The following is a 22,908-nucleotide window of genomic DNA, read 5'->3' on the forward strand; positions in this document are numbered from 1 at the left end:
GAACAGGAGTGCAGGGACAGACACCAATTTGTACCAAATGAGAACAGAATCAGAACCAAAAAAAAAAAAAAAAAAAAAAAGGCAAAATAATTGGATTTCATGCATTTACATGGAATTAAAAATGTCAGTTTTAATGACTCAAAACAGACTTGTGTCCAGAATAAGGGCTCAAAAGAGTGTTCAGGCCTTGGCAGGGGCTGCCCAGGGAGGTTTGGAGTGCCCAGCCCTGGAGGTGTCTCAGGAAGGCCTGGCCGTGGCACTCAGTGCTCTGGGCTGGGGGACAAGGTGGGGATGGGGCACAGGGGGATCCATGGGCTGGGAGGGCTTTTCCAACCTGGACAATTCTGTGATTCCAAAGCCAAAGCAGCTCCCACGTGACCCGAGCACACAGTGCACGGTGCCCACGCTCCCCCAAAGCCCAGCTTGGTTCCGCTCAGGTTCAGCCAGTGCTGCTGCTCTCCCTCACCTCCGTGAGCTCCTTCAGGGTGTCCCGGGAGGATTTCTGGTTGGCTTTGTCGTCCTTCTTCTGGGACAGCAGAGGCATCAGGCTGGGGGGCAGGGGCACCCCGGACTTCGCACACATGGCGGCCGCGTTGGCTTTGGCGATTTCCAGGAGCTGGGCCTTGTCTGGAGAGAGGCATTTTGGTAAAGGAGAGTGAGTATTTTATACAGCTTCTTCTTTTAATAATAAAGAAGCGTTCCTGGCAAACTGAACGAGATTTTACCCACACCATGCTTTTATTATGTTCTGTGAAAATCACTGCTTGTGTAAAACACAGTTACGTGCAAAACTGTTAATAAAACAGTAATTTGCTCTATTAGGGAGTCCTGTGGCCCTGGCAGAGAAATAGGGCATGGAAATAAATTAAGCCTCCTGTCAGTTTGCAAATAAATGAGTTACCACCTTCTGGTACTGACAGGCTCCCAGGGCAACTCTGAGGCAGGTCTAGGAGGATCAGAAACTCCAGTCCACCACAGGAGGCTCCTCACACACTGTACAAGAGCTCAGCCCCAAATTCAAACCTTCTTTCTCCTTCTGTAACTCCCTACCCAAGGAAACCCCATGGCCTCTCTTCCCCCAAGCACAGAGAAAAGATGCAGCTCATTAGGAGTTTTTCTCTGCTGAGTCTGGGATTACTTTCAGAAACAAGTCTCCTTTTCCTAGAAGTTCTTACCATGGGAAAGAGGCAAGACAGAGTCCTGGGAACAGCCAGCAACAGAGCTTGGGACTCTCCAGTTGGCACCTAACTGACCTTTCAGGTCCAACTTGTTCTCAGGAAAATGAGAAATTCCCAAGTTTCTTATGTGCAATTACTTGGCCTTCACCAACTCTTACTCTGCACAGTGCTCCTCAAGTCTGCTGCACACCACCTTTGCACACAAGCTCCAGAGCCCAGGTACAACCTGCTGCAAGGACACTTCCATCCAAATGGAGAGCGGCGATTCCGCTCCAGTGTGGAAGTTCCTACTGGAAGTCACTGCCTAAAACTAACGCGCAGAACGACTTCCAAGGAATTCCTTCTGAACACTGCAGGGACGTGTTAAAGCCGGGCTGTGCAGACCGACCCACCCTCGCCCACCCCGGAGCTACCCAAAATGAGCCCTCACTCACCCAGGTCTGTGAGACGTTTCGGGGACCTGCTGGAGAACTCGGAGGACCTGGAGCGGCGGCGATCGGGTGACCTGCTGTACCGCCTTCGCCCTGAAGACCTCGACCGCCGCAGCCGGATCGGGGACCTGCTGGAGCTCCGTCTCCTCCCTCGGGATCTCGATCTCCTCTGCCGAAGAGGCGTCCGACTCCTGCTCCGTAATCGGAGCGATATCCTACGATCTCTGGAATCCGACCTCCTCCTCCTTCTCTCGGTAGATCTGGATCTATTTCTCTGAGACCTCTTGCGCCTGTCCCTGGATAAGGAGCGTCGCCTTCGGGATGCTGACCGCGACCTGCTCCTCCTCCTGTGCCTTGACCGGGACAAGGAGCTGGACCGGGAGCGGCGGTTGGATTTGGATCGCGAAGCTCTTCTCCGTGTCGCTGACCTGGAGCGATTCCGCCTGGAGCGAGAGTCTGTGTCGTATCTCTTGGATCTGCGCTGAGAGGACCTGGAGCGCCTGCTCCTGGACCTCCGAGAAGACTCTTTGTCCGCTGCCTTCTCCACGGATTTGGACTGACTCCTCTGGCGAGCGGTAGACCTGGAGCGCCGACGCCGGGACCTCCGGGTGGACTCCTTGTCTGCTGTCTTCTCCACGGACGTGGACTGGCTCCTTTGGCGAGCGGTGGACCGGGAGCGTCTCCGTCGGTACCTCCGGGTGGTCTCTTTGTCTGCCGCTTTCTCAACGGACGTGGATCGGCTCTTCTGGAGGGCAGGAGACTGAGAGCGCCTGCTGACAGATCTCTGGGGAGACTCTTTGTCGGACGCTTTATCAACAGATTTGGATCTAGATTTCTCACGTTCAGAAGACTCGGAACGTCTACTTTCAGGGACAAAGGAAGAGTCCTGTTCCTCCGACTGCTCCAGAGGCATGGAATCCTGCTTATCTTCATCTGCCAAAGAGGGCTCCGCATCCTCACCCTCCTCTTCCCCGCTGGAAGACTCTGACTCATGCTCCTCTGATGACGTGGAGTCTCTTTGTTCAGCTGTCAAGGAGGGCTCCGCATCATCTCCTTCTTCTTCCCCAGTGGTAGACCTGGACTCAGCCCCATCGGGGGATGCAGAACGTCTGTGCTCAGCTGTCAAAGAGGGCTCCACATCCTCTGCTTCTTCACCAGCGTCAGACCTTGACTCCTGCTCGTCCGACGACGTGGAATCTCTTCGCTCAGCTGCCGAGGAGGGCTCCACGTCCTCTGCATCCTCTCCAGCAGTAGATCTCGACTCATGTTCATCTGAAGATGTGGAGTGCCTACGTTCAGCTGTCAAAGAGAGCTCCTGATCCTCTGCTCCTTCGCCTACAGATGACCTTGACTCACGTCCGTCAGGAGACACAGAACGTCTGTGTTCGGCTGTCAAATCCTCTGTTTCTTCACCAGCTGTGGACTCACGGTCATCAGAAGACGTGGAGTGTCTACGTTCAGCAGTAACAGAGGCCTCCCCATCTTCCCCATCCTCCCCAGCAGTGGACCTCGACTCGTGCTCGTCAGAGGATATGGAGTCTCTTCGTTCAGCTGTCAAGGAGGGTTCTGCATCCTCTGCCTCTTCCCCAGTGGTTGACCTTGACTCGCGCTCATCAGAAGACACAGAGCATCTACGTTCTGTTGTCAAAGGCTGCTCCAGATCCTCTGCTTCTTCACCCGCGCTTGACTCCTGCTCTTCAGGGGAGGTGGAACGTCTCTCCACATCATCCATTTCTTCATCTATGACAGATTTCCGGTCGTGGCCCTCGGGAGACACAGACCGCCTGTGTTCAGAAGTCAAAGAGGACTCCAGACCCTCTTCCTCCATGGGAGATTTCAGCTCATGACCCTCCTGATAGGAGGATGTGGAATATCTACGTTCAGATCTCAAAGAGGGCTCCAGATCCCCAGTTTCTTCTCCAGGGCCTGATCTCACACTGTAGCCATCCGGAGACACAGAGCGCTCACCTTCAGGCAGTAAAGAAGGCATTGCGTGGTCCCCTTTCTCAACAGGGATGGATTTCAAATCCCTGTCATCAGGGGACATGGAGGCTCTGTCGTTCAGTGCCAAAGGTTCAAGGCCATCTGCTTTTCCAACACTGGTGAATCTCAACTCCTGCTCATCGGGAGATGCTCCACGTTCATTGTCAGGTGCTGGAGAAAGCTCCTGCCCAGCTGCTTTCTGAAGAGGGGGGAACCTCACCTCCTGGCTCTCGAAAAACAAATGGTCACGTTCAGATGCCAAAGCAGAATCCGCACCCTCTGCTCTCTCAGCGTGAGTTACTCGTGGTTCGTACTCCTCGGGGGACAGAGCGTGTTCGTTTTCAGATGTCACAGAAGGTTCCTTGGCCTCTATTCTTTCAGCTGGGCTGGACTGCAGCTCCTGACCTTCAGGGGACATGGGACACTCACCCTCAGACAAAGACAACTCCTGCACCTCTGTTTTTCCAACAGCTGCAGGCTGCAACTCCCGGCTGTCGGTGGATATTGAACTTTCACTTTCAGATTCCTCCCCTTCTTCTTTCTCAACGGGACTGGATCTCAAGTCTCGCCTTTCAGGGGAGACATCGTACTCATTTTCAGACAGCAGAGAACACTCTTGCACCTCTGGTGTCTCATTGTAAGCGTGGAGCAGCTCCAGCCCCCCAGGAGATGCAGTGTAGCAGCTGTCTGGGATGGGGGAGGGCTCCTGCACTGCTGTGTTCCCAGCGAGGCCAGGCTGTAAACCCTGGCCCTGAGGGAAGATGGAATATTCACTGCCAGGTGGCAGAGAAGGCTCCTGCACCTCTTTTTCAACTGGGCTGGCCATGACCTCCTGGCCCTGAGGAGACACCCCAGGCAGCACAGAGCACTCCTGCTCCTCTGGTTTTGCAGCCAGGGAAGATGCCAACGTGTGACGTTCAGCAGCCACAGTATAGTCACTGTCGGGTACCACGGCAGCCTCCTGCACCTCTGCCCTTTCGGGAGAGCTGGACCTCAACTCCTGGTGCAGCCAGGACACGGTGCATTCGCTGTCAGAGCCCAGGGCAGGCTCTTCCATCTGGGCCTTCTCAGCAGAGGGTGCCTGCAGCTCCTGGCTCTCAGCAGACACCAAACTTCTCTCCTCAGCCATCTGGTAAAGCTTCCGCAGCTCCGTCTTCTCCGCAGGGGTTGATGTCAGCTCTGGGCCATCGAGCCCTATCGTGTGTTCATTGTCGGACACTCCAGAAGGCTCCTCTACCTCAGCTCTTCCAAAAGGGGTGGATGTCACCTCGTGACCATCGGAGGCAACTGAACATCTACTTTCCTGCACCTGTATTTCATCGTGGGCAGACCCCAGCCTGTAGCTGTCAGGGGAAGCGAGGACTTTCAGTTCAGATGAATTCAGCACCTCCACTTTTTCAGCAGGGACAGGTCTCAGTTCATGATTATCGGGCAACAGGACAACCCCCTCTTCTGATGGCAGAGCAGTCCCTGGGGGCTGCGGTTTTTCAGGTGTGCTCACTGATTCACCATCAGCAGACACAGAGAACCCACCTTCCAGCGAGAGAGGAGACTTATGGATCTCCACTTTATCAACTGCAGCAGATGCCAGTTTATAGCCTTCGGGGAACACAGAGCACCTGAGCTCAGACGCCACTGACAGTTCTGCACCTTCTGTGCTCTCAAAAGAATTGTACTTTGCTTTGTGGCCATCGTGGCACACGGAAATCCCACTCTTGGAGAGCACCAAAGATCCTGCACCATCTATTTTTCCAGCAGGCAGGTATCTCGACTCGTGCATTTCTGAAGATCTGGAGCAATCAACCTCAAGGACTTGGGGAAGCATTGGGCCATCCAAACCTTTGTCAACAGATGATCTGGACTCATGTACTTTAAAAGAGGACACTGAAACAAGGTCATCAGAGATCTCAACAGAACCACACACAGACGTGAGGGAAACATCTGCAGCCTTGACTTTTTCAACAGATAAATATCTTTGTTCATTTCCATCCGGGGACTTGTAGGACTCGCCTATAGACAACGAAGGCTGGTCTACAGCAAAGCAGGATCCTGATCCACGTCCATCAGGAGACATGAAGTATCCACTGTCAGAAGCCAGAGAAGGCTCCTGGCCATCAGGGATTGCAGGGCGGGTCCCTTCAGGTGCCAGGGAAGGCCTCTGGGCTTCCACTGCTCCGGGGCTGGCAGCCAGCTGGGAGGATCCATGTTCAGGTCCTTGCAGAAACTGGGGGAGCTCTGTTTGTTCACCAGGGATATGTCCCGAGTCAGGACCATCAGACGAGTTGGAGAATGTGCCTTCAGGTGGCACAGAAGAGCCCTGAACTTCCACGCTTCCAGGGGACGAGGAGATAGTCTTGTAGCCACTTAGAAGTGACGGAGGAAGCTCTGGACCTTCTACTTCTCTGAGAGGGGCAGTTCTGGATACATCTCCATGGGATGTGGAGAGATGGAATTCTGTTGCTGAAGAAGTTTCTACATCTCTCCTTTTTTCAACAGATGAGGATCTTGACTTGGGTGTGGAATATGGAAGTTCAGGTAGCGGTGAAGACTCCAGAGCCTCTGCTTTTTCAGCTGATCCATTTTCAGACGTCATAGAAAGCTCTGAATCCTGTGTTTTTTCCACAGACGTGGATCTCAGTTCCTGGTTGTCTGGGGTTTTGGAGGTATCCATTTCAGACATGGCAGAAGACTGCAGATCTCCTGTTTTTTCAACAGACGAGGAACTTTCTTCAAGGTTATCAGACGTTTTGGAAAATCCACTTCCATACGACGGTGGCAGCTCTGGGCCGTTTATTCCTTGCTCGGACAAAGACATTGACATGGGACCATTGGAAGATTTGCCTTCGCTTCCAACAGAAGGCTCAGGAACATTTTCAAGACTTTTGGTTGACTCCTGAAGTTCAGATGACTCTGCATGTTTGCTGGACTTTGCTGACAACTTATTCTCTCTTTTTTCTACAGATTTGGACCTTGACTTGACGCTGTCAGAAGACTTGGAACGTTTCCGTTTGGATTTTTTTGAAGATTCCTTGCGCTTTTTTTCAACAGACCTGGACCTGGACTTGTAACGTTCAGAAGATTTTGAGCGGCGACGCTTGGATTTACGTGAGGACTCCTTCTTTTTTTCCACCGATTTGGATCTCGACTTGTACCGGTCCGAGGACTTGGAGCGCTGACGTTTAGACTTCCGCGACGATTGCTTCCGATCTCTCTTTTCTACTGACCTGGATCTAGACTTGTAGCGGTCCGAGGACTTGGAGCGTTGTCGTTTCGACCTCCGCACAGATGCCTTCCGACCTCTTTTCTCTACAGACCGTGACCTGGATTTTGACCGATCAGAGGAACCAGACCGATGCCTGAACCTCCAGGAATATTCTTTGCCGCCTCCCTTTTCTGAAGACCTGGATCTAGATTTTGAACGGTCAGAGGACCTGGAATGTCTGCGGCGGGATCTCCAGGACGACAATCTCTTCTCCACTGACCGGGATTTAGACCTGTAGCGGTCAGAAGACCTGGAGCGTCTGCGCCCAGACCTGCGAGAGGACAGTCTCTTTTCCACTGACCTGGACTTGGATCTGTAGCGGTCGGAAGACCTGGAACGTCTGCGCCCGGACCTTCTGGAAGACAGTCGCTTCTCCACGGACCTGGACTTGGACCTGTAGCGGTCAGAGGACCTGGAACGTCTGCGCCCGGATCTTCGAGAGGACAGTCGCTTCTCCACTGACCTGGACTTGGATCTGTAGCGGTCAGAAGACCTGGAACGTCTGCGCCCGGACCTTCGGGAGGACAATCGCTTCTCCACGGACCTGGACTTGGATCTGTAGCGGTCAGAGGACCTGGAACGTCTGCGTCTGGACCTCCGGGAGGACAGTCGCTTCTCTGCGGACCTGGATTTAGACCTATAGTGGTCAGAGGACCTGGAACGTCTCCGTCTGGACCTCCCAGAGGACAATCTCTTTTCTGCTGATCTGGATTTCGACCTGTAACGGTCAGACGACCTGGAACGTCTGCGCCTGGACCTCCGCGACGATAGTCTTCTCTCCCTCTTCTCCACAGACCGGGATCTGGATTTGGAATGCTTTTTTCTGGACACCGAGTAGTTTCTGCTCCTGGAACGGGCTCTTTTAGAGGTCAAGCGCCTGGAAGTAGAGCGCGACCTTGATTTCTTCTTCCGCTTCCTAGACCTGGACTGAGACTTGGAGCGGCTCCTTTTCTGCTTCTTTGAATCATGTTTTTTCTCACTGCTTCTATGGCTGCTTTTCTCAACCACGTTCTCCAGTCTCATGAGAGTCTCCTTCATTCGTGCAGCCACATCGGGTTGCACATCAGATGTTTCTGAATCTCTTTTCTCCGAGTCTTCTTCTGGAGTTGCTTCTTTGACATCCTCAGTCTCTGGAATGACTTCTGCCTGGGCTGCTTCTGCTTCAGTCTCAGGTACTGGAGCTGCTTCCAAATCTTTTGTCTCTGCCTCCAATCCCATGGCTGCTGCATCTTTCAGCTCTACATCAGCCTGAGGAGCTGCTTCTGAATCTTGTGTTCCTGCCACAGGAGTCACTGTGGAGTCTTTTTCCTCTGCAGCATGTGAAGAACTAAAAACTGTTTCTGCAATAGGCTCAGATGGTCGAGTCTGCTCTGCATCTTCCTTCTCAATCAGCATATCCTCCACCTGTTGACCCTGCACTCCTTCTGCATATTGTACCTCTGCTGTCACTGTGTGTTCCTGTGTTGTTTCCAGACCCTTCACATCCCCTGGTTTTGGAACTGCTTCAGAAGACTTCAGTCCAGCAGCACCCAAGATTTCTGGAGCCTCTTCTGAACTCTTCCATTCTGCAGCAGGTTTTACTTCTAGAACTCCCTGCAGCTCTTCCGGCTTTTCCATGTGCAAAGATTCTGGAACAGCTGCTGAAGCATCATCCATGGCTACCTCAAGCTCTCCACCTGTTCCAGAACCTTTCACCTCTACTGTTGCAGACTCTTTCATGCTCTCCAACCAACTCCCTTCTACAGCTTCTGGTGCTGGCCCCAAATATTTTGCTTTCTCAATTTCTGAGGGCTCATTTCTTTGCATGCTGGTCCTTGTTCCAAGTAGATATTCTACAGCAGGTCCCTGAGTTTGCACATCTGTCAATTCTGTCACATTGTTTTCTTCCACTCTGGGCAAAGACTCCAGTACTGCTGTTGAACGACCTACGATTTGTTCCTGAACAGGTTTTGAACTGGTTTCTAAAGCTTGCACAGGTTCTAGGACTGCTTCTCTGCTCCTTGCCTCGGCTTTGCTTGGATCTTCTGGAGCAAGTTCAGAATCCCTTCTCTCCCCATGCACCTCGATTTCTGAGGTTCTGGTGTGTGCCATGACCTGAGTCTGTGAAGTGACGGAACTCTGTGTTTGGTTTGCACTGAGAGGTTCTCTCTCTGCTGTGGTCTGCCAGGGCATCACTCCTGACAATGCCTCTCTAACTGGTTCCACGCTCTCACACGCAACCACAGGTTCAGGAGTCCTTCCTAAGGCAAGTCCTGGACTTGCAACAGCCCCACAATGCACAGCTTGTTCTGAAGCTTTCACACCTTCCCCTTGCAAGGACAGTGAAGCTGCTGTGAAAGCCACTGGTCTCAGGACTCCTCCCAGACCTTGCACATCTTCCTTCTGCAAAGACGGGGCAGGTGCCAAACCTCTCACGTTGGATTCACCCTCAGGTCTCGGCAGTGAAGTACCTTCTGAGCCTCTTGCTTGTGGACTTCTAAGCCCCTCTGCCACGTGGAGCTGTGGAGCTGTTTGCTGGACCAAGGTCTGTCCAAGGGCTGTGGGTTCTGCAGCTGCTCTTCCCCCTTCTGGCTCCGCAGCCGCGCTGGCCCCTGTGGGTGCTGCTGGCAGTGTGGGCCCCGCGGTTCTGTCCACACCCCTCGCTTCTGGGAAGACTCCACGCTGCAGGAACGCTCCTGCTGCCCCCAGCACTGCTGCAGGAGCTGTGGGACCTTCCACACTTTTGCTTTGCAGACTCTCAGGAGCTGTAACACCCACAGGTTCCGCGGTTGTTTCCAAAGCTTTCACATTTTCCATAGCTGGTTCAATATCCTTCATTTTTGTGGTGGCTCCTGCTCCTGGGGGTGTTTTGGCACTTTGTATTTCCATTGGGGCCAGAGGGCTGGCTGCAGATAATTTAAAAGGATGTTGCAAAGGTACATTTGCTCTCAAGACACTTGAACTCCCCATGGGGAGGGTCATGCTCAAATTCCCAGCTATAACGGAGGGCTGCTGGGCTGGCTCCAAAGTTCTGCTCACACCCCCCAGTTCCAAAGATCTCTGCACACTTTGCACATTTCCCATATGGACACATTTTTCCGTTGCTTCTGGAATTTTCTGTACTTGTCCAGCCACAGCCACGTGAGCTACTGTCACAGCACTGGGATCTGCCCAATTTGCAGATGTAGGAGTTGCTGTCCCACCACTTGCCAAGGACACAGACTCCGAAGCTGTTCCTAATTCCTGTGCTCCCCCCTGAGACACTGATTGCAGAGATGCTTCCGAGTAAGGCAACACCTCCATGGCCTCGGGCTCGAGAGCTGCATCCAAAGCTTTAACCTCCCCAGTGCCTGGAGATTTCAGAGTAACTTCTGAACCTCTCGGTGCTTCTACTGAATCTTTCTGAAACTCAGATTGACTGGCAATTCCAGATGGGATGCTGGACCAAGCATCGTTTCCAGTATCAACAACACTGGCATTAATAGCTACAGGATAAATATTTCCGCGGGACTGCTGAATTTGTTCTTCACTAGTGCAAATCGTGCTGTGAGCTATACTGGTATTTTCTGGGATATTAGACTGGTTGCTTTCTAAATTAAACGGAGGATTTGTTGCACACAAAGTCCCCTCCCCACTTCCAAGGTTTTCTGCAGATTGCTGGGAATCAGTTACTGAATGAGAAACAAGTCCTAAAGCTTGATTATCAAGCCCCTCACTGGCTGTTGGGCACAGCTGTGGCTGCAGGTGCCCAGCCAGGCTGGGCTCTCCTACCCCTCCCTGCTGGACATTCACTTGGGAGCCGGATTTCTCCAGGAGCAGGTGAGGAGCTGGCGGCACGACCGCGGCTTCTCCGGGATGTGCACCCAGCTTGGCTTCCTTTGGCTGCTTTTTATGCTTTTTCTCTTTCTTCCTCTTCTTCTTCTTTTTCTTCTTCTTCTTGCTTTTGTGCTTCTTGTTCTTCTTTGCTTTTTTCCTAGGAATTTCATCTTCTCCAGTGGAGCTTCTTTTTGTAGACTGAGTACTATTTTTCACAGTATTTTTGTCTACATCTGGAAAAAATGATATTTTCCTTGTAAGCATTTTTAAGACTGCATTTTAAAAATTCCTTTAGACTATCGATGAAGAGCATGGGCAGAAGTACAAAACAATTACACTTGCAAACCCTGCCTGACCCGCTGAGCCACCACGCACCAACAGCACACGCTCCTTTTCCAGGTCTTCTCTCTTCCCCTCAGGGGTCACTTAAACTAAACACAATTAATTCCTCTTTCAAAAAACTACCCAAATCTTGTTCAACAACACAGGTCCAGTGGGAACAGGGCTCTTTCCAAGAAGTATCACAGAATGGTCAGGGTTGGGAGGGACCTTAAGGCCCACCCAGTGCCACCCCTGCCACGGGCAGGGAGACCTTCCACCAGCCCAGGTTGCTCCAAGCCCCGTCCAACCTGGCCTTGGACACTTCCAGGGATCCAGGGGCAGCCACAGCTTCTCTGGGCAACCTGTGCCAGGGCCTGCCCACCCTCCCAGCCAGGAATTCCTTCCCAATATCCCATCTGACCCTGGCCCCCTCTAAAGGGAAGTCATTCCCTTTAAAAATGGAAGGAAGGACAACCCTGGGAACTACCATCCTGTCAGTCTCCCCTCTGTGACTGGGAAGATCACGGAACAGATCCTCCCAGAAGCTCTGTTGAAGTACATGGAGAACAGGGAGGTGATTTGGGACAGCCACCATGGCTTCACCCAGGGAAAATCCTGTCTGACCAACCCAGTGGCCTTCTCTGATGGAGAAACTACATCAGGGATAAGGGAAGAGTCACAGCTGTCATTCACCTGGGCTTTTGTAAAGCCTTTGACACAGTCCCCCAAAACAGCCCTCTCTCCAAACTGGAGTGATGGATTTGACAGGTGGGCTGTTCAGTGGATTAGGAATTACGTGGATGGCCCCATCCAGAGGGTCATGGTCAAAGGCTCAGAGTCCTGCTGGCCATCAGTGGTGTCCCCAGGGCTCCATACTGGGACCAGTGGGAGCTGATCCCTTCCCCAGTGACACACAGGGCTCGGGGGCACCCTCAGCAGCTTTCAGGTGACCCCAAGCTGAGGCTGCAGGGACACACCTGAAGGATGGGACCATCCAGAGGGACCTGGACAGGCTGGAGCAGTGGCCCTTGGGAATCTCCTGAGGTTTAACAAGGCCAAGTGCTGGTGCTGCACCTGGACTGGGGCATCCCTGGGATCAATCCAGGCTGGGGATGAGCAGATGGAGCAGCCCTGGGAGAAGACCCTGGGGGTGCTGGTGGGGGAGAGGCTGGACATGGCCCAGCCCAGACCCCCCCGTGCCCTGGGCTGATCCCCCAGCGTGGGCAGCAGGGCAGGGGGGGATTGTGCCCCTCTGCCCCTCAGGGGAGACCCCCCTGCAGAGCTGCTCCAGCCCTGGGGAACAGCCCAGCAAGGACATGGAGCTGCTGGAGGGAGTCCAGAGCAGGAACCAAGAGGATCCCAGGGCTGGAGCAGCTCTGCTGGGAGGAAAGGCTGGGAGAGCTGGGATTGTTCAGCCTGGAGAGGAGAAGCTTTGGGGGGAACTGATTGTGGCCTTGCAGGGCCTGAAGGGGCTCCAGGAAAGATGGAGAGAGACTATTTCCAAGGGCTGGAGGGACAGGACAAGGGGAATGGATATAAATTGAAAGAGAGTAGGTTTAGATTACACATTAAGAAGAAATTTTTCCCTGTGAGGGTGGTGGGACACTGGCACAGGTTGCCCAGGGAAGTCGCCCCATCTCTGGAAGTGTTAAAGTCCAGGCTTGATGGGCCTTGGAACAACCTGGGATAGTGGAAGGTGTCCCTGCCCGTGGCCAGGAGGTTGGAACTGGATGATCTTTAAGGTCCCTTCCAACCCAAACCACTGCATGATTCCCCCTTGTCCTGTCCCTCTAGCCCTTGGAAATAGTCTCTCTCCATCTTTCTTGTCTGTTCCCTTCAGGCCCTGCAAGGCCACAATCAGGTCACCCCAAAGCTTCTCCTCTCCAGGCTGAACAATCCCAGCTCTCCCAGCCTTTCCTCCCAGCAGAGCTGCTCCAGCCCTGGGATCCTCTTGGTTCCTGCTCTGGCCTCTCTCCAGCAGCTCCATGTCCTTGCTGGGCTGTTCCCCAGGGCTGGAGCAGCTCTGCAGGGGGGTCTCACCTGAGGGGCAGAGGGTTTGGATGTATCTCCACCTACACTCTGCAGGGCAGTGCCTTCCTCCAGGAGGCTGCAGATGTGCTTTGAAACTTCCCAAGCTGCACATGGAAGGTAAGCACAAATTCCCATTTTCCAGACAAATGACCTCTGTGGTGCCTCACTGCACAGAACGTGCCTGGCCCAGCCTCCCCTGCTGAGCTTTATCCCAGGGCTGAGCCCAGGGCTGCTGCTGGGTTGGGAATTCTGAGTGTGTTCACTGACCAGGCTCCTCGCTCAGGCCTAACAGATTCCAGGAAACAGCATCTGCTTCCCCAATCCCAAAGCTCTAAGGCACAGGCTGGAACAGCTGCTGGCACTGGACTGCAGCTGCCAGAGCTACTGCAAAGCTGCAATCCCTGCTGGAGCATTTGCTTCCGACGGGCAGGAACAAATTCCAGTGCCTGTGGAGACCTGACCATGGCTGCAGCAACCCCTGATGGGGAAGGGACAGAGGCAGGCTGAGGTGTCCAGCACCTTTCAGTTCTGTATCTCATTTCCCCCTGGGTTTAAGCTGTGTTGGGTTCTTGCCCCCTCTGGGGACCCAGGGCCTTGTTTTCAGGAGAAAGGCACTTCTTTAAAGGCAACTTGCTGGGATTTCTGTGAAAGATGAGCTGTACATTGGAGCCTGTTTGCATGTTCCCTTCAGGGATTGTATTTATACAGGCCAGGGCAGACACACAGACCCTCCCATTAGAACCTGGGATCCCAAAGCTCATTATTCCCAGTGAACACTGCAAAATCCTTCAAGAACTGTTGGTAATTGCAACACTGTAAGTGAAAGTGACTTGTCATTCTAGAAACAGGTACATTTTTATGGAATAAAATGTAGAATAAAGCTCAGCAAACAATAAGCTGAAAGGAAAAAGAGAAGCTGAGACCAATCCTTTTAAAATCCCTTATTGTAAACATCTGTAACTCCAGTCCCTGGGAAACCAGCCCTTCCAAACTCATGGAAAAGGCAGAGAAAGCCCATAGGAAGTGTGGCTCGGGTTAAGGTTCCTGTTGTACAACCTGTGCAAAGGTAAAGGTTTCACTGGTGCTGCCTCACACGGGGGCAGGGATGTGGGAGGCACAGGGTGCTGGAATCTGCTCTGCCTAAAAACCCCTCCCTGAACCCCAACTGCCTGAACATCACACAGAACATGCTCCTGGTACTTTTGGGAATATTAATAAAGACACAGAAGTGCAGCTTTTGTTTTCACCAAGTGCTGTGAATGCAGTGAGGAAGGACCAGATGTGCAGCCCACAGCTGGATAACCAGCTCATCCAAGGGGAGAGCAACTGGCTCATGGGTGGGGCACACAGGGTGATAGTGACTGGGGTGACACCAGGCTGGCACCATCACCAGTGGGGTCTGCAGGGCTCCATCCTCAGCCCAGTGCTCTTCAACATCTCCATTAACAACCTGGACACGGAACTGGAAGGGTTTGTGGATGACACTGAACTGGGAGGAGCTGGTGACTCCCTGGAAGGCAGGGAGGCCTCCCTGGACAGATCAGAGGGCTGGGAACCACCAACCACGGGAAGTTCAACAAGGGGAAGGGACACACTGTGCCCCTGGGATGGGGCAGTGCTGGCTGTGAGTGGGGACTGGGGACTGAGAGCATGGAGAGGAGCTGTGGGAAGGGCCCTGGGGGTCCTGGTGGGTGCCAGCTGGCCATGAGTCAGCAGTGCCCTGGCAGCCAGGAGGGCCAACCCTGTCCTGGGGCATCAGGCCCAGCATCAGCTGGTGGGCCCAGGAGGGGACTGTCCTGCTCTGCTCTGCCCTGGGGCGGCCTCACCTCAACACTGGGGCAGTCTGGGGGGATACAATGGAAGGAAGCTTTAAAGCTCTCAGAGAGTGTCCAAACAAGGGACATGAGGATGGGGAAGGGCCTGGAGGGGCCCTTGAGGAGCAGCTGAGGGCACTTGGCTGGTGCAGCTGGAGCAGAGGAGCCCCAGGCAGAGCTCAGAGGGGGCTGCAGCTCCTCCCGAGGGGCAGCTCCGACCTCTGGGAGCAGGGACAGGACCCAGGAAAGGGCTGGAGCTGGGACAGGGCAGGCTCAGGGGGGATCTGAGGACAAGGTTCTTCCCCCAGAGGGTGGTGGGCACTGCCCAGGCTCCCCAGGGCAGTGGGCACGGCCCCAAGGCTGCCAGAGCTCCAGGAGGGTTTGGACAATGCTCTCAGGGAGTGTTGGGGTGTCCTGGGCAGGGCCAGGGCTTGGACTGGGTGATCCTTGGGGTCCCTCCCAGCTCAGGATATTCCATGATTCTAAAAATGACCTTTTCTGCAAAGATAATTCATTAGGTTCAGATAATCTCTCTAGGTTGAGATAATCTTTCTTGTCCAACTCCCTTTGAGATATGGACATTGGGAACATTTACCACAGAGTGAGTTTATGAACTTCCAAGTTAACAGGTCTCATTTATCACTATGTGACCTCACCTCATTCTTCCACAAAGAACAAAAAATAAAAAACACTACCAAACCCCCCAATTTCAGCCTAAAGTGCTGCTTGTACAGCAAGAATCAAAACACTCGAAAATGCTCAAGGTGCACAAGCCACTGAGCATAAAAGGAAAATAAAGAGCAATTCCAAACCTCTGCCAACAGAATCTCCGAAATTATCAGTTTTCTGTGCTGCCTCCTAATAAAAAAACCCTCTGGAGCTGTACTCACCCAGCACACTGCACCACCTGGGTGGCAACTCCAAAAAATAGGAAATGCAGTAATGACAGCCTTCAGCACCTCACTGACTCTCCAGAGTAAGAAATTTTACAGCAAGGACCAGTCCCATGAGAGGGGACTCTCAGATGTGACTTTTTGGCACAATAAATCCACCAATTTATTGAAGTTCTGACACTGATACATGAAAATTTCTTCAACTTTGAGAGATTGCAGTGTATCCACACTTTAAAAGTTTATTTTAAAACAAGTCGTCTGACAGTTCACCACAGATCTGAATCCTAATAAATGGCTTTTAGAAATAATCCAAAACCAATTCAAACCAGGAACTGCTTCTATCTGCACCAGCTTTGTTACTAAGAACTGCTGAGAGACCCTGAAGTAGGTATAGAGAAAATAAAACAGTTTATGCAAATACAGATGAAAATCATACTTAAATATAACAACATTTCGTATGTTTCAGCATCAAAAAGAAAAACACCTTTCTCCCACATCCAGTAATGCAACTTTCACGTAACAACCCCTTTAATTCTTAAATGATGCATTTCTACAGCTGTAAATCAGAGCAGACACATAAAGCATTTCAGAAACTCGCAACAAACACCCAACCTGCCAGAGGAGCAGCACCAAGAGGGGCTTTTCCATCTCTCTCACCGGATTCTATTTGAGGCACCACCACGACGATTTTGCCGGCGGCGGTTCCCTTACCTGGGTTGCTCTGCAGCTCCGTCCCGAGGGCTCCCGAGAGCACTTCCTCGATCTTCTGCACCATCTGATCGCCAGCGCAGCTCCCGGCAGCTCCAGAGGCGTCGGAAGGCTGGGCTGGCTCTGCCGGGGCCGTGTCCCCGTTGGGCTGGGCTTCCACATTCCCACTGCCGGGACAAACGGCAGCTCAGTACGGGCCATTTGGAGCCGCTTTTTGGTCACTCGCACACATTTATTACACCCAGCCCCTCAAAGCAGTGCTCCAGCCTCCCGGAGAAGCTCCGCTTTTGGATTAACTCTCCCTGATCCACCCCGGGCACGGTGCGAGTACACAAGGATAGCGAAAACCACGTCTAGAATGTGCCACATCCCCCGAGCTCGTACGACCTTGCAGGGCCTCCCTCCATCACACAAATACCCACATCTCGCTCTCCTCCAGCTTTTCCTCGCTCTTCCCAAGCTTTTCCTTGTTTTACGCGATAAACCCGGCGAGCTCAGCCGCAAGTGGGACAAACCGCACGGGCGGCCGTCCCGCCGGGAGGGTAGCACCGGACCCGTGCGGACCCGGCTGTGCTGGTCCCCTCACAGTCCCTCCTCCTCCTCGGGCCGTGCCTCCCTCACGGCGCCCGCTCGGCCGCGGCCCCCCCGGCCCCGCCATGTTGCCGCCGACACACGGCCCTCAGGCCGCGGCTGGCCCCCCACCGCCCCGCGCCCTTCCCCGGCGCCCCCCGCCGCCCCGTTACCCGCCGTGCTGCTGCTGCTGCTCGCCCTGGATCTCCCGGAATTTGCTGACCACAAAGGACCGAAGGATCTCCTCGATATTGGTCGCCATGACACCCCCCCTTCCTTCCTGCCCGGACGCGAGGCCTCCAGCATCCCACAGTGCACCGCGCCCGCGGGCGCGCGCTGACGTCCCCGCTGTAAGCCGCCTCGCAATTGGCTGCGCTCGCTGTAAGCGCTCTCGCCATTGGGCGATGCGGCGCGGGGCCGCGGGCGGCCGCTCTAGCGCGGCGCGGGGGCCATAGAGCGGCGGCGGGTTCCGGCGGGGGGGGAAGAAGGTCTCGTGTCCCCTCAGCCGCCGCCGCCATGTTGTGGCGCTCCCGCCGCCACCCCCCCCCCCCGCGCTGCGCGCCCGCCGCCCTCGGCAGAGCCGCGGCAGAACCGCGCCGAGCGCGTCCCCGCGCCCCGCTTAAACCAGTCTAACGCACTCCCCAGCGCTCCGCGCCCGCCCCGCACAGACCCTTCCCCGCGCACACACACACGGCCCCCCCGCCGCCGCCGCCGCTCGCGGCCCCTCTCGCGCCCCGTACGGCGCGGCCGAGCCCCCGCGGCCCCGCGCCGGGCAACGAAAGGCGCCGCGGCGGCCGCCGCTCGCCGGTGCCGAGTCCCGCACACCCCCCGCCCGGCCCGGCCCGTCCCCTCGCGGCGGCCGCCACTCACCCGGCCTGTGCCATGGCGGGCTGAGGCGCGGCGGCGGCGGGCGCGGGCGGCAGCGATGCCATCGGTGCCCATGGAGCGGGGCCGAGCCCCGCGTGTGCTCCGGGCGGGCGGCGGCGCTCAGGGGGCCGTGCCCGCACGCGGGCGGTGCTGCCGCCGCTGCTGCTGCATCACCGCGGGGCCCTCAGCCCCGGCTCCATGCGAGAGGCGCCCGCCCGCCGCTCCCTCCCCCTCGGCCCGGCGGTGACACGCACATGTGCTCCGGGGGCTGGCGCCGGGGCCGCGAAAATTAAAGGAACAAAGGGGGAAAACCGGAGGGAGGGGGGGGAAATAAAGTGCTCCTTTTGCCCGCCTGCGAAAACGGGGCTTCTCCAGGGGTGCTGGAAGGCGGCGAAATGAGTTTGTCCATGAAATGAGAACAACCACCCCGAGGACCCCTCAGTGCTGCCTGGAAATAGTTCTTAGTTATATCTGTGTATAAAGAGCCTCAGTCCTGTAAAAGTGAATAATCCTACGGGTAGAAGACTCTTCCCACACACGGTTTCTTCAGTAGGAACTTAGGGGGCTTAGTTGACCTGAAATAAATGCAAAATACCACAAAACCTGCTCTGGTGAGTGGCATCCCTTCCCATGGTGATCACTACATGAGCTTTCAGGTCCCTTCTAACTCAAACCATCCTGATATAACTATTTCATTGCTGCTGGGGTCTTTATTTCCAACATCAGCCTCCAATAATTTTTAATAATCACTTTCAAGACCCTTTAATTGCTGCTGGGGTCTCTATTTCCATCGTCAGCCTCCAATATCGTTTGATAATCACTTTCAAGGCCCTTTAAAAGCCACATAATTCTTCACCGTGTTCTGCTGCTCTGCCTTAATATTGACTTTGGAAAAATAATGGATCAGAGACTTGGATCAATTTGTTTACTTTTATGTCACACGTGGTTTATTACATTTAAAATAGAAACCAGTTTTGTTAAGAAGTCCTTTTGCCTGTTCATGCCATGCCAACACTGATATATTTTAGATTTACTAGTAGAATATTGTAAGTAATTTTTAGTATTAATGAACTAAAGACTGGAAGTGTTTCACTTGGACAATTTCAGACATATTTAGATTCCTCTGATGCAAATGGCCTACACATGCAAATGATCTACACAAGGAAAATCATGAAGATGGCAAAAAAAGGTCAGAGAAGGATCTTAGTGTGTGCTGCATGTTTCCTTCTGACTCTTAAAAATGAACATAAGATGCTAACTCCAAAGGTCCCTCCTCATACACATGAGGATCCACAGCCCCACAGGAAAATAACTGTTCTCGCTCTCCTGTATCTGCCTGCTCAATAAACTCCCTTTATTTAAACACTTTTCAGTGTCAGGCGGTTTTCACATTAATTAAATATTTTACTTTCATCTTGTCAGGACCAATTTGTTGCAGTTAATGTTCAATTTGTAGCATTATGGGGCTTCACTAAAAGCAGTCATCAATCCTACTTAGAGCCTTTATTCACGTGACTGTTCCCTTTGAAACAAGAGTCTGAGGTGTGCTTAAATATGCAAAAATATTTATTAAACCTTATTTAATAATATATGAAGAGCAGGGAGGTTTTCACATTATAGCTCTTGAAGAGAGGAGAACTATGGATCAAATCTGCTTTTATTAACGGTATTGTTGCACAATCGTAACGCTAAATTGGACTAAACGTTGCCCGATACTTTTTGGGTTCATTAAGCAGAAAGTTCAGTGTCGGACAGTCTAAGGAGTCGCTCCTATGCGGTATTTAAAGGGATAGAAACAAAATCCGAGACGAAACCCATCTTTGCACAGCCCTCGCAGAGCATCACCCTCTGAGGCGACTCTGCTGATGGGGAAAATAAACCCAGCACCCTGCAGGCCCACGAGTGTCCCCGGCCGTGTCCCCCGGGCTCGGTGAGCGGTTTTTGCGGCACAGGCAGCCGGGTGTCCCGGGGCCGGCCCTCCCTCGCTCCTCCCCGAGCCGCGGCGCTCGCTGGGTGCTGTAGTTCCCGGCGGGCGGGCCATGGCTCCCCGTTCCTGAGTGCCCTTGGAGCGCAGTAAGTGATGCCGCCGCCGCGCCGGGGCCGCGGCTCCCTCGGGGGCTGTGGGTGCCGCTGCCCTTCGCCCTCCCCGGGCCGCGCTGGGGGCGAGCGGGGCCGGGGGAGCCCGCGCCGGGACAGGGAGGGCGGGACGGCCCGCACGGCGTGGCCATCACGGCATGGCCCTCATGGCATCCCCTCACGGTGTCCCCTCACGGCGTGGCCATCACGGCATGGCCCTCATGGCATCCCCTCACGGTGTCCCCTCACGGCATCCCCTCACGGTGTCCCATCACGGCATGGCCCTCACGGCATCCCCTCACGGCATCCCCTCACGGCATCCCCTCACGGTGTCCCCTCACGGCTTGGCCCTCCCGGCATGGCCCTTATGGCATCCTCGTCATAGCATCCCCTCACAGCATCCCCTCACGGCATCCCCTCACGGTGTCCCCTCACGGTGTCCCCTCACGGTGTCCCCTCACGGTGTCCCCTCACGGCGTGGCCATCACGGCATGGCCCTCATGGCATCCCCTCATGGCATCCCCTCATGGCATCCCCTCACGGCATCCCCTCCACGGCATCCCCTCATGGCATCCCTGCACCCATAAATCGCTCGATCGATCGATCTGTCTATCTATCTATCTATGAATAAGTCATTATATGCAAATATATGCAGTTATATGTGTGTACGCACATATATATAGCTGTTGTATGTGTGTATACATACGTGGGTCTGCATTAATGGCAGTGGAGGGCTGTGTGGACACACCTTATTAATCCATATATGTGTACATATATACATGAATAAGCCATATACATGATGTTGTATGTAAATATACATCCATTATATGTATATATGTGTATGTTATATATACATAGAGCATGTATCTGCACTGATGGCAGTGGAGGGGCATGTTGAGATGTGATCCATAACAGCTTATTCATATATATATATATATATATGTATGTGTGTGTGTGTGTGTGTGTGTGTGTGTGTATACACACTTCATACATATGAACATGTATATATGAATATATATGAATAAGTATGTATTTATATATGTGTATATGTGCCATTATATGTGTATATATACACACATATCTAATACACATGCACACACGTATATATTTATGTACATAAATTTGTATACAAAAATCTATATACACAAACTATGTGTGTCTCCACCCATGTTAGTGGAGGGGCATGTGGAGATGTGGTCCCTAACACCTTATTCATGCAAATGTATATATATATATGTATACAAACTCTGTGCCTCCTCAGGATTACTACTGAGAGTTCAACATGCAGCATTTTTAGTTCTACTGCACTTTTAAGTATTTAAAATGTGTGTGGCTTTTTTTTCCCTCTCTGCTCTGTTTGGCTTTGAAAAAGTGGTGAAATATTTGCTTCAAGTAAATACTAAACTTCGAACCCCTCCTTTTGGACTTTGACTCAGTTGGGCTCTTCTGCTGTTTGCAAAGTTGGGGGCTTTACCAACTTGAACATTGGTCCTCTCTTTTGTTAAATTTTTAATTTATGCAGTAGATAATTGGGATTAGTGAGCAGAATTAATAGTTACTTCACTGTTCTCTGTGTGTAACTGAAACAGTAACTCAGAAAGGGCATTTCAAGGGCATTTCTCCCCCTCGCTGTGGTGGAAAACACTGAGCACTTCCAGCATCCTAGGTCCTTTGAAGTGTCAAATTTAGTACTTTGGGGCTGGTTGTAAAACTTTATGATCCTATTTATTTTTAGCAGCAAAACTTGAGGGAATGTTTTGCCTCGGAAAATGCCCCATCCAGCTGTTTGGAGGATCACACCTGGAGTGAGATGATCTTTAAGGTCCTTTCCAACCCAAACCAATCCCATGGTTCTGTGTGGCCAGCTGAGGGCCAGGAGTTTGTCCTAAATAGAACACATGAGCAAAAGGAGCTGATTTAAACCCAAAGCTCTAATTCAGAATCAGAATTGCCACCAGGTTCTGGAGGCCTCTGAGCTGCTTCAGCAACTCCTCATGGCACTGGAGTTCTCAAGGGCCGTGTTTTCCCTCAGGATGAGCCTAGTCCTGCCTTGGCCTAACCTTGCAGTTCCCCGTGGGACTGTGGCCGTGTTGCAGGTGGAGTTGCCGTGGCTGTTGTTGTCCCCACACACTTGGCACAGGGAGTTCCCTCTGGAAACTGAGCCATGGGGGAGAAAACCATGGAGAGACGTGGAACTCTGCCCCTCCCCGGTCCCTGATTCCCGGATTTCTCCCTGTGATCGGGAACAGGCTGGGGTGGGAGTTGGGAATGAGAAGGTAAATCTGCAGCAGTCCTGGCCACAGGATGTGTTGTGCTCCATGAATTCACTCAATCCCAGGGAGCAGGGCACGGCTGGCTTTGCTCTTCTCCCCCTCCCTGGCTGCCCTCTGCTCCTGCTTCCCTTGTCCTGCCTGGGATCCTCCATCCCTCAGGGAGTCAGTTCAGCTCACTAGGGTGGAGCAGAAGGATTCCCTTTATATATCCATACGTATATATTTACTTTGCTGGGTTGGCTGCTGTTGTGGTGTCAGCTTTCCAGCATTACATTGCTGATCCAAGTGACCCCTGGCACACGCAGGAGGGAGAGGGAGGGAGAGCCTGGAGGTGGAGAAGTTGGTGGCACCAATGGGAAGCTGCTCCAGCCAAGGGCAGCACGAGCCACTTGTGAAACCGCAGTGGCTGAACCTTGTGCAGTCCCGAGCCTGAACAGGCTCCAGCCCCTGGCACAGATTCCCTGAGGAGCCTCCCCCGTGTGTGCCCAGCTCTGGGGGTGCTGGGAATGTGCAGGGGGCTCCGAAGGAGTGACTCAGCCCTTGGATTAACTCAGAGAGCAGGAGATCTGGGAGCAGCCCGTGGGGTTTGGGACCACATGACCCGGCTGTGGGCGAGCTTGGGACCCAAGGAAAGCATGGCAGGATCCTGGGAGGGAGTGGAAGCTGGGAGGAAGAAGTTCTGGTTCTTCTCCAGTCCCTTCTTTTG

At 53.3% G+C, this 22,908-nt stretch overlaps 1 protein-coding gene across 2 annotated transcripts in view; it reads right to left on the bottom strand.

Moving 5' to 3' along the window:
* SON (SON DNA and RNA binding protein) overlaps positions 1 to 17,292 on the bottom strand; it is a 37,140-nt gene extending 19,848 nt beyond the window's left edge. For both annotated transcript variants that reach the window (XM_064647157.1, XM_064647158.1), the window contains exons 1-4: positions 17,160 to 17,292; positions 16,420 to 16,583; positions 1,613 to 10,882; positions 467 to 627 (exon numbers count right to left, since the gene is read on the bottom strand). In XM_064647157.1, the coding sequence (XP_064503227.1) occupies positions 467 to 627; positions 1,613 to 10,882; positions 16,420 to 16,583; positions 17,160 to 17,248 (9,684 nt within the window). In that variant the 5' untranslated portion in view covers positions 17,249 to 17,292. The remainder of the gene's footprint in view (positions 1 to 466; positions 628 to 1,612; positions 10,883 to 16,419; positions 16,584 to 17,159) is intronic.
* Positions 17,293 to 22,908: the final 5,616 nt, after the last annotated feature.

The sequence above is a fragment of the Pseudopipra pipra genome, chromosome 2 (genome assembly GCF_036250125.1).
Source record: "Pseudopipra pipra isolate bDixPip1 chromosome 2, bDixPip1.hap1, whole genome shotgun sequence".
NCBI classification, from domain to species: Eukaryota; Metazoa; Chordata; class Aves; order Passeriformes; family Pipridae; genus Pseudopipra; species Pseudopipra pipra.